The sequence below is a fragment of the Capricornis sumatraensis genome, chromosome 16, assembly GCF_032405125.1.
Source record: "Capricornis sumatraensis isolate serow.1 chromosome 16, serow.2, whole genome shotgun sequence".
NCBI classification, from domain to species: Eukaryota; Metazoa; Chordata; class Mammalia; order Artiodactyla; family Bovidae; genus Capricornis; species Capricornis sumatraensis.
Window position 1 is genome coordinate 77,033,359 of NC_091084.1, and position 11,351 is coordinate 77,044,709.

The following is an 11,351-nucleotide window of genomic DNA, read 5'->3' on the forward strand; positions in this document are numbered from 1 at the left end:
TGGGCCCTCCAGGAGGCAGGAGGAGCTGCCGCTTCGTTTACACCAAGACATAAGCTCTCAGTTTATGAGGAAGTGGTGGCCCTTCTCTAATGGGTGTGCACTTAGAATATTTTATAATATACCTCACTTTTGAGGAGGCTGTCAGCCTTCATGGTACACACCTCATCTCATTCAAGCTCATCTGAAAAGAAGCAACTCCATAAATAATGTATCCAACCACTGTATCAATACATTATTTTACAACGAGAACCATGTATCTGTATATTTTGAATTCAAAAAGCATATACATAATTATTTACAGCAAGATGACAAGGGGTTTCATCTTCTGCAACATACATTTTCTAAATACTTGAACTCTTTATTTAAACCACAAATAAATACTACTTCTTGTCTACAAAAAATTTTGATAGATCCTTAATAATAGTTGCAGGGTTTTAAATGGCATACATTATTAAGAAGTGACTATTCATATTTTAGTCACATGTGGTTACCTATGTAGTTCCTCAGATCACACTTGTCACATTTCAAACGCTCAACAGCCATATGTGGCTGGTAGATACTATACTAGATGGCACAGATACACAACATTTTATTAGACAGCACTGCTCTAGAAACACATTGGAGTATTTTCAAACAAAATTATATGATGTCTGGATGGAAAGGAAGGGTAGAGGGTACAGACAAAAGTGTTGAAAATTTTTGGAGTCAGGTGATAAGTATATTATGGGAGCTCATTTATACTACTTTTCTTTATTTTTATATGTTTGAAGATTTCTGTAATCAAAAAATTAAAAGAAAACATAAAAATGGTTCACCTAAAAATGATATTATCACTTTAAGAAATACACCATAGACAGCAGCTTGGAAAAATCTTTTTTATGCACACCAGAGTTCAAATTCCCATTCAGCAACCTACTGGGTGACCTTTAACAAGAAACTTGACTTCTCTGGGCCTCTCTTTCCTCAACTTAAAGATGGGAAATGTAATACCTGCTTTGCACAGAGTTACTCTAGAAATCAGAAATAATGCAAAGCTAAACACAGGACTAGGCTCTCAGCAATCGGTATCTCTAACTACTATCAAACGGTCGAGCGTGCTTTAAATGACTCGGGTATTTCTCAGCACAGCAACACATGAAGCGTGTTCTGCTAGAACTAGAGTGAACAGAGGCTGACCACAAGCCCACTGGTGCCAGAGCACCAGGTGCTCGTAGACTTTCAGAGCAGTAACTGAAGCCAGTCCTTTCTGGTCGCCTTTAAATGCACTCCCTGAATGCCTACTGCATGTCAGGTACTATGCTTGGTACCATCTTGTGCGCTCAGAAGCTCAGTCGTGCCTGACTCTGCGACCCCATGGACCGCAGCCCACCAGGCTCCTCTGTTCACGGGATTTTCTAGGCAAGAACACTGGAGTGGGTTGACGTTTCCTTCTCCATCTTACCTCTTGACAAAAAAGAAGAAGAGAGTCTCCGGCTCCTGATAGGGGACATTATCCAAAGCAAAATATTACAAAGACGGCAATGTAAGAGATATTAATCCAGAACTGGCCTCAATCATACGGGCACAGTATCAGTCTGTCATTTCATCTATCTTTCCTATCATGACCAAGTCTCTCTGTGTTCTCAGTACTGCCCTTAAGTAACTGCTTTTATCTAGAATTCACCACACTCTTCCCTTCCTCAGCATGTGCTATTCCCCTAAAATAAAAAGGTCTTTCCCTTTCCAGATCCTACCCTTCTTTCAAGGCTTGATTTCGCAACGCCTTCTTTGATGATACTTCCCTTTCTCTGAAATTAGACTACACTGAGTCTCAGTACCATACAATGGAGCATTTGGCTCATTTACATTTTTTATATAATTACATGTAAATAAGTCTTGCTTCTACAACAACACTCTATACTGCCAGTGGGCAAAGACCAGGTACTAAGCTTCTTTTGTATTCCTGACAGTGCCCAGCAGAGTGCTGGGGGAAAAAAAATGTAATTCAACAAGACTTATTAACTGGGCAACTCTCTAAAGCATCCTCCCAAAATAACAAGTACATGATGTGCACAATCCATATTCCCACCCTTGTTAGAAGCTTATGTCAGAGAAATTTCAGTTGCTTCAACAGAGGATGCAATGCAGAGAAATATGCTGCTTGAATCCAACAGGCATATTCTGGGAGTCGGTGATTACGCTAGATCTGACCTTTACAGAATTACAGAGAGAAGTCCCTAATAAATCAAGATAGATGCTCACGCAGCCATACACGGAACACGAGGTGGGCGATCAGCTACACCCACGCTGTGTCTTCCATGAAAGAGCTGCCCGGGATGCCGAGCCAAGTATGGAGAGGCCTTCCTTCTATGAATCTCTTCTTCCCCACCTGGAGGTGATGTCCCTCTGGAAGATCTACTCAAAAACTCTTAAGTAACTTACTGTCCAAAAATATATATATATATATATAGTTACAAGAAAAAAAAATAGTCCTCAATATATATCTATGTACTATTTTCTTTCCCTTTGGTCAAGTTGCAATGTTCCAAAAGACGAGGTCTAAGAATTTGTCCAAAGCAATACAAAGGCCCAATACACTAATCTGTCCCAAGTACGGTTCTCTTTTACTACTAGAATTTTTTTTCCTCCCCTAGCCTCTCTGGGATATTGTGCTGTTTAACGATAACCAGTCCTGTACAGAGAATCCTTTAAGGAGGCCAAAAAGCAGAGTGGAGGAAGTGCATGGTTCTACCTCCTCACGCCTCTCTAACCTCACCCACAACTCTCCTTTAAGGCTACACATCACGTGAGCCGAGCCAGAGTCACAGGTCTCTTTCTGCCACCACAGCAAGCTTTTCCACGAAGATACAACGGTAGCTCGGGAGATCAGAACCAGATGCGTGGGTCCCAGACGCTCCAGATCCAGCCACCGAGAACCACAGGGCTGAAGGAAGAGGCACCAGAAAAGGAAGGGACGTGGGAGGAGACTGGGCGGCATCTGCTTACCTCCTGAGAGAATCCTCCTCGGCGCTCTCCTCCGGCAGGTCCTGATGCAAGGCCTCCTGTGACACAGTTCCAGGTCGGCTGGCCTGGGTGTAGATGCGTTCCCAGTGGCCCGTCTCCTGGTTGAAGGCCACCCCCACAGTCCTCTCCTCCTGAGGTCCAGCAGAGCTGCCCAACTCCAGCCTGCTGGAGCTGGCTGTCTGGCCCTCAGTCCGCTCGAGAGGGGGCAGCTGGCTGCCACCCGCAGCCATGCCCTCGAAGGTACCGGGGACCTGCCAGGAGGAGCTGGCCTCGCCAGAGGAGTAGTTAGGTGTGCTTCTTTCCCAGCGCAGGGTGTCGTTGTTGAAAGTCAGCAGATTGTGGCAAGCGCGGCACCGGTTCAGGTGGCCCCGGGACAGGTTGGAGTTGTTCTCGCTGCTGTGTGGGGTGGGCTGGTGGGACGGCCCTGGCCTCTCGGATTCAAGGTTATTGTTGAGCATTTCCTGGGCCTGCTGGGCCTGGGGTGCCTCCCCGCTGAGGCTCTGGTCCAGCTCCTGAAGCCGGTCATACTCCAGAAAGAAGCGTCTCAGGTCACACTGAAGCTCGTGGCGGATGCCACCCGAGTTGTTTTGGCTGGAGCCGTTCCCTCCATCTGACTCAGCTGCCAACCCCGAGGCTGGAAAACCCCTCCCTTCTGTGGCTGAAGTGTACACAGAGGCTTGAGAGCCACCTTCCTGCTGTCGCAGCACTGAGAGCAGACTCACCGAAGAGGCACTGGTCCTGGGCGGGGGCATGGACTCCGCCTCGGAGCGAGAGTTCAGACTGAGCACTGTCCGGGTCCACTCGGATCCCGTCAGCCCGGGGGCTATGTCCCGGTGGTACCTGGAAGGGTGGCCAGACAGGGGGCCTGCCAGGGAGCGCCGGGGGGGACCCAGGCTGAGGTTGCGGAGCGTGTTGCCGGCGGTGCTGCTCTGGACCGTGCTGAAGGCCGACGGCCGGCTCAGGAGGCCCGGGTCATGCGGCGCGGGCGAGGCCTGCTCCGGGGGCTGGAAGGGCTCGGTCTGCACAAAAGAAAAGGAAGGGGTAGGAGCCCTGGCGGAAGCAGGGGGGACGCCGTCCTGGTGTGGCAAGAGGGAAGGACCTCGAGTGCCCGAGCAGCGGCTGCAAAGGCACAGGATCCCAAGGTGCTGGCAGCACTCGGCCGTGGGGTGACTGACCCGCTGTCGGAGCCGGATGCAAGCGGAAGTCCTGGGGCGCTCCGTGGAGGGCTGAGGGGGAGGCGGTGGGGGTGAGGGGGTGGCAGGATCTTGCACTGTGCTTTGCTCTCCCACCTGGATGCCAGAGGAGCGGGAGGACAGCATGTGCAGGAAATTGTGGAGGAGAGGCGTCCGGCGCACTGGCTGTGATTGCAGGAGGGCCCGCTGACGGTAGTGCGACAGTTCTGTTCCGTCTATGGGGATCTCTGGTTCGTCATCACCCTGCAACGTGGACCAAGGCGGGGCGGGGGCAGAGCCAGGCAGTTAGGTAGAACTTCCAGGTAAATCCAGAGAAATTACTGATAATCATCCAAGGACAACACACATTCTAGAGAGGCAACAATGCCACCCTTGAAGCACTGAGAACTAACTGGGTCCAGATTCGGAATCATCATATGGTATCAAATCATTCACTTGCAACTAGCAACATTTCTCAACGAGTTCAGCTGGCAACCCAATTCTCTTACAAAAGGCATTTCCATGACACAGAGGCTGTGAGGGGAAGCAAGATGTCAACCAGCCAAAGGCACCCGAACGACAAGTTATCCAACGCAGTCTGGTTACTTCTACTGGGACGATCACTCGGGGGTTTCGGAATGGACTCCCCCGTCAAGACCTACAGTTCTAACTTTGAATATGGTCTGCGGCTAGTTTTAAATCTTGACTGGAAAGAAACACTCAGACATTGAAAATTAAAGTCCAATACCATCAGAATCCGAGCACTACTTGAACAAACAACCCACAGTTTAGATGGAGCTGGACCTGCTGACTAACTTACCTGCTGATTAGAGGGGTTAACAATTGCTGTGAGTAAGTAGTGTCCAAGAGGATCAAATCTCACCAGACTGAAAACACAGAAGAAACGGACAGAGACATGGAGAGAGAAATTCTGTTAACTGAGGAAAGGAAACCCGGGAGAAAATTTCTAGCTATCGTTACTGACAACTGTGGGATTTACCCAGGCTTCCACCTAATGCTAGAGACTTCCAAAACTTTCAGATTAAAATAATAAAGCTCACTCCTTCTTGTTGCGTCCTCACACCTGCCAGAATAAGGGAATACATTTCACAAAAAATAATTTCAATAACACCCCTGGGCTTCCATCCCAGGAAGCAGCTACATTGAGCACACAGCCGCTCCTGGCCGAGAGCCAATCATAATGGTAAAGCAGAGGACGCTTCCATACTCTGCCACAGGTTCGCGCCTCCCCTCGCACAGCTGCTACACTGGCGAGAAGCATGAGGGCTGGTGACAGGGAACAGTCCCAGTGTCAAGCAACCCACCTGAGGCTAGAAAATTAATGAAGATCCAGTGGCAATACCAAGAGGCCCAAAGGGAACCAGGGCCTCGACTTCAGTTCAGGCGGCATGCGCACTGACTTCGAAGGCTACGTATGTCAGTATTAGCAGACTCGATACCTCTCTACATCTCCACTTTCCATTTTGACTAACAGAAAACCAGGGGTGAGCAATTTACCCACCAAGCTCCTCACCGCCTGAACACCTTTTAAGGTTCAAAACAAACAAACAAACAAAAAACCTTTATCCCAAACCAGATCGCTTTGAACCTAAAAAAGATTCTAAAGGCCTTCATCTACAAAGACCTGAAGATGAGGCCAATAAGGAGCAGCTGAAACGAACAACATGCACAGCTTCCCGGCTGATTGGCCAACAGTTTAAAAAGCATGAAGAGCCACAGGGATAACACCCCTGCCCTGAGCTGGGATAATACAGAGATAACAATCTATCTTTTGAGGCGAAAGCACCCTTAAATGTTCTCCGCATGTTAAATCTACACCAGACACTGCTGGTGCCCAGAGTGCTCACCGGACCCGTTCCATCTCGCTAGCTGTCTTCACCACAGCAAAGGGTTCCCGGCGACTCCAGTCCCAGAAGTGGATCTCGTTGGCAGTGGCAATCAGCAGAAGCTGAGCCGTGGGGTGGAAAGCCAGGGAGGCAATGGCATTGTTGCTATCTGTGAACCAGCTTTCACTGCCACCCTGTGAATGAACAAATCCCAGGCATTCTCAAGTTACAAGCTGCCAGCGAACTAAGTCAATTTCAAAAAAAGGGTCCAGGTAGGGTAAAATGACTCCTTGTAGGGCCTACTTTAAATATGTATGTGTTCTGAAAACCAGATACAAAACCAGTGATCTGGCAGTGTCACCAAATTTACTAGAAAAACATTACTGTCAATTCAGTTCTGTCATCTACAATCTATAAGCAATGAGCACCTGTTTCTACAGTCTGTGAAGACTCAAGGTTTGGTGCATACCACAGTACACAACCCATTAGCCAATCTCCAGGACAAGGAGCACACTGCTTTGACGATCGTGATCAGAATAGCAGTACAATCCTTGATCTAAGAAAAGAGAAATCCACCCTGACGATGTCTCAGCAAGTCCTGTACCTTGTCACAATGGGCAGACAGTTAAACAGGGTGTTCATCTTGAAATGGAACATCCCTCTCATTAAGTAAGCAGTAACTACTAAGTACTCAGGGACGGTCCTGGAACATGGCCAGTCTCTCCTTCAGAGTCAAGAATGCAAGGGTAAATAAGTCTCTGCATCTAGAGTACCAAAGAAAAAGAAACGCTTACGTGTAAATCCCAGATCCGAACCTCCCCATCTAGGCAGCCAGAAGCGATGAGGCCTGAGATGGTGGGATGAAACGTGACACACCATGGAGTGCGGCGGTGTCCAATCAGAGAGTGAACACACTTGCCCGTCTTCACTTCCGTGATATAGATGTTATGGTTTACGTGAGTGGAAGCCAAGAGGGTCCTAGGGAATCAACGAAGAGGAAGCCAGTGTACAGTATGTCGGACGGAAACTGATGCTCATTCCCCATCCCAACATGGAAAACTGCACCTTGGGCTTTACTAACAACAGAAACATTCTCATCTGTCAGAGATTTTGGCTTCTCCATTCTGTCCCCAAACGACACATAATCCCTTCAGAGAATACTTTTTCCAGCAGGGAAAATTATTAGGCTATTAGTGGCCTATATCACACAGGCAAAGGATTGAGAAACTTTCCAAGTTTTGATCATCGATGTTCACAGGTTCCTTTGCTTACTCCCATTGGTTTAATGGTCAGCACTGGTCATCTATTTCCCACCTTTCTGATAACACTGGCAAAGTTCTGTTCATACAGTGCCTCAAGGAGTCTTCAGGGATTTCACTTGGATGAAGCTCAGCAAAATACACAGAAACCAACGCTACCGCAAGTCTCAGGTAAAGTTTAGGTAAGAACTAGGTACCTGTCCGGGCTGAAGGCCAATAAAAAGGTGGAGCGTGGACTATCCGGCAGTTCCACTCTCTGAGAAATAAAACAAACAAAAGTTAGAACACATTACTTATAAACTATGGCTCACTCTATCTCAAAAGCACCATTCTACATAGATTAGTGTTTACAGTGTAAGCTGAAAAACTGGAGACAACGATCAAGCTACAAATTGAGACAGAGAAATCTAAATTACCTTTGGGAAGTCTAGCTGCAAAGGAAAAAGATATTTCTAGCCCATTAACGCTTCCATATTTGTAAATACAAAAACACAACACCCCAAAACAAAAAACCTAAGTTAGATATATCAATTCTGCTACACAAAGTAGACGGTGTGCCAACTCTGTGTCATTCGCTCATTCTAAGGCCTCATTCTATTGTCACCCCTACAAGTCCTATGTGAAACATAACCAGTGTTCTTACCTTGCCCTCCCACTTCATACACCGGGTTTTATCTTCAACCAGCTCCTGCAGAAGTCGCTGAGCTCCAAAGGTCCGAGTGCCCCGTTCTCGCCCCCAGAGAATCCGGACAGCATTCTTCTCTGGAACAACCTTCATGGCGCTCAGTAAGCACTCTTACACTAGGCACGGGAAGAGGAGGAGCGAGCAACAGCTCCACACACCGAAGCAGCTAAGCTGAGGCCATTCAGATCCTTGTAAGTTGTCTTCATGGAAATCTAAGGTAAGACATTTAGTGTCAAAGAGCATCTATTCTGCAATCAGAGGAAGTTCCCACCTCAAATACGACTCTAGCTTAGAGACAAAAGTACTATTCTCTTCATACGTAATGACACCTTCTCAGAAAAGCCGCTTCTTCCGTAGCTTTTCGTCCAGGAATATCTCACCCTAAATCCCTCTTCTGTCCTCCATAGCTCAGCCTCACATCCGAAAAGCAGAACGGGACTTCCCTGGTGGTCCAGTGGCTGAGACTCCAGACTCCCAGCGCAGGGGGCTTGGGTCTGGTCCCCGGTTGGCGAACTAAATCCCTTATGGCACAACTAAGACCCAGGGCAGCCAAATAAACAAACAGAACTTAAAAGGAGTCATTCTTTTTATCAGGCAATCAAGAGCTTTTACTTTTAACCAAAAGGGCTAAAACCCTGTCAAAAACAAGACAAATCACAACATTTGTACTCCCTGCTGTTTGCTGCGCTGCCTGCCCAACTGCTGCTGCTGCTGCTGCTAAGTCACTTCAGTCGTGTCCGACTCTGTGAGACCCCATAGATGGCAGCCCACCAGGCTCCCCCGTCCCTGGGATTCTCCAGGCAAGAACACTGGAGTGGGTTGCCATTTCCTTCTCCAATGCATGAAAGTGAAAAGTGAAAGTGAAGTCGCTCAGTCGTATCCAACTTGTAGCGACCCCATGGACTGCAGCCTACCAGGCTCCTCCGTCCATGGGATTTTCCAGACAAGAGTACTGGAGTGGGGTGCCATAGCCTTCTCCGGTCTAACTGCTAGGACCCCTCTGATCACTTGGGCAGCCTCCAAAGCAAAGGATGGGTTATTGATTTTAAAAGGTTATTACTTGAGGTACGGTTCTTATGTACTAGCTTCAGTTCTATCTCCTACCTAAAAGCAAGAGCACAGAACTACTTTGAGGTACCTTTCTCATTCTCTTTTCCTCATCTCCACTCAAGTTCCAGATAGAGGGTAGAGGAGCAAAAAGAAGAAAAAATTTCATTTCCTTTCTAATCATCCACTGCAAGCCTTAACAGCATAAAACTGTCACAAAATAAACACAGATTCCACTAAAATCTCAACTAGCAGCAAAACACACACACATGAAAGTTAAAGAAGTTTGAAAATACATATATAATTTTTATTCATCGCGGCACTGTTTCTTCAACTCTGCTATGAAAAAACTTCGAACAGAAATGTTGAGAACACAGTAGAATAAATATATACTGCTCATTATTTAAGACTCAAGAATTGTTAATATATTGTCAAATTTGCCTCATTTGTCTCCATGGATAGATATATAGAAGGGTCCCTTTTAATTTTCCTGTGAGCCATTTCAGCAGGCATGGAGACAGTCTAACCCTATATACCTCACTGTGCATCTCCTGAGAATGAGGACATTTAGCTTCATAACTACAACACTATTTACCACCATTATCATCTGTGCCTTTAATACACCAAATACTCCAAAAAGAGTCTCTAATAGTGGTTTAAAAAAAAAATCCAGAACCCAATCAAGGCTCAAGCAATGAATTTGGATGATGTCTCTTTAGCCTCTCTCATTCTAGAATGGCCTCCAAGTTTTATTCTGGTTGGTTTTGTGTATGGTTTGTTTGTTTACAACCCAAGCTTTCTAAAAGGACCAGAACAGTTGACTTGTTGACTCGTAGTTGACCGTTACATCTCACTTATGTGTGATTATTTCCTCCCAGTGCCGTTCAGCTTGCCTCTCTATCCCTAACGCCTCCTGTGAACACTGACTCGATCGAGGTTGAGAGGCTTGGGAAAGGATGCTTCACAGGTGATGCAACCTACGTCCCTCATAACACAGCCCATCGTGCTCTCACCTGCTCCACTCGGTGAGACCTGGTAAACTACACGATCGTCTGGCGAAACATGATCACCTGGTCGAGTCTGTAACTGCCAGAGCTCTTCGTATTTCCTCCTTTACAGTAAGCGACCTGTGGCTAATGTCTGGCACCATGTGAATATGCTGTTCCTCTTCAACCTTGTGCTTAACAGTTCAGCAGTTACGGATGATTCCTTCATAAATTATTATTTCATTTGGGGGCTGGAATATGTTGATTTTCCAATTCCATCCTTATTATTTCTACATTGCTGGCATTCTTTTGGAAAGAATAACTGAAGTAGAGTAAATGCTTAATTTTTTCCCTTAATTACTACTTATTATCTGTAATAGTAAAAACTGGGGACAACCCAAGTGCCCATCTAAAGGGGACGAGATGACTTACTACAGTAAGGAAGATTCTCTGGGTAGTGATAACAAAAGATCTTCAAGATACATTGTTCAGAGGGGGGAAAAGCAAGCAGCAGAATAATGAATATAGCAAGGCTACCTTTTGAAACAGAGGAGAAACCAATGGGCGTTTGTTAGAGCCTGAAGGGGCAGGAGGCCAGAGACACAGGTGGAGGCTGGCCTCTGAGCACACCCATGTTACGGCATTCTCATTGCTTAATTACCTATTCAAAATTTATTCTTAAATATTTGATGATGGGAAGAAAATGTTAAATGATAAAGACAAAACATAAAGTTTATATATACAGTGTGATCTCAACTTTGTTTTTTAAAAAAATCTTTAAGAATAACGATACAAAAAATTATAAAAAGCATTAACCATGGTTCTCTTTGGGTGGTAGGATTAGAGGTGACTTCATCGTCAGGAAAGGCACTGTTCATTTTCTAAATTTAAAAAGTAATAATTGCTTATTGTAAAAAGTCAAACAATAATAAACTCTTTACATTTTATGAAAGGGTTGCAATCTAAAAAGTACACAATAAGACGCATCCAAATACAGGAGGGAAAATACTTATTGTCTGTGCTGAAATGAGATTTCTGTTTGGAATATTAAAATAGAAAAAGTCGGAAGAAGCCTACAGAAAGATGTGACTCTGAGTTCCCAGTTGCATATGGCACAAAGTTCGTCAGGAGTGATTAAGGAACAAACTCCAGCCTATATCCTCAGAGTACAGTTCTCATCCGCCAGCAGCACACAAACGTAAGGATGTACACACTGACTGTGTCAGCACGGTGCAGGCCAACCTCCCGCATAAACTGAGGATCAACGAACTAAAAGGAAATTATCTCCTTGGTGACTGTGACAACTCATGGTTCAAAACCAAAAGTCTGGAAGTGAAACTGCCACAAAGCTG

The 11,351-nt window shown here is 45.9% G+C and overlaps 1 protein-coding gene across 6 annotated transcripts in view; it reads right to left on the reverse strand.

The window, feature by feature from the left end:
* Nucleotides 1-8,059, reverse strand: part of AMBRA1 (autophagy and beclin 1 regulator 1) — a 135,130-nt gene extending 127,071 nt beyond the window's left edge. For 3 of the 6 annotated variants that reach the window (XM_068988164.1, XM_068988163.1, XM_068988162.1), the window contains exons 1-7: nucleotides 7,925-8,059; nucleotides 7,479-7,537; nucleotides 6,817-7,000; nucleotides 6,044-6,216; nucleotides 4,996-5,062; nucleotides 4,293-4,439; nucleotides 2,986-4,022 (exon numbers count right to left, since the gene is read on the reverse strand). In XM_068988164.1, the coding sequence (XP_068844265.1) occupies nucleotides 2,986-4,022; nucleotides 4,293-4,439; nucleotides 4,996-5,062; nucleotides 6,044-6,216; nucleotides 6,817-7,000; nucleotides 7,479-7,537; nucleotides 7,925-8,059 (1,802 nt within the window). Of the gene's footprint in view, nucleotides 1-2,985; nucleotides 4,440-4,995; nucleotides 5,063-6,043; nucleotides 6,217-6,816; nucleotides 7,001-7,478; nucleotides 7,538-7,924 lie in introns of all 6 variants that reach the window. The other 3 variants (XM_068988160.1, XM_068988161.1, XM_068988159.1) reach the window with 1 other exon arrangement.
* Nucleotides 8,060-11,351: the final 3,292 nt, after the last annotated feature.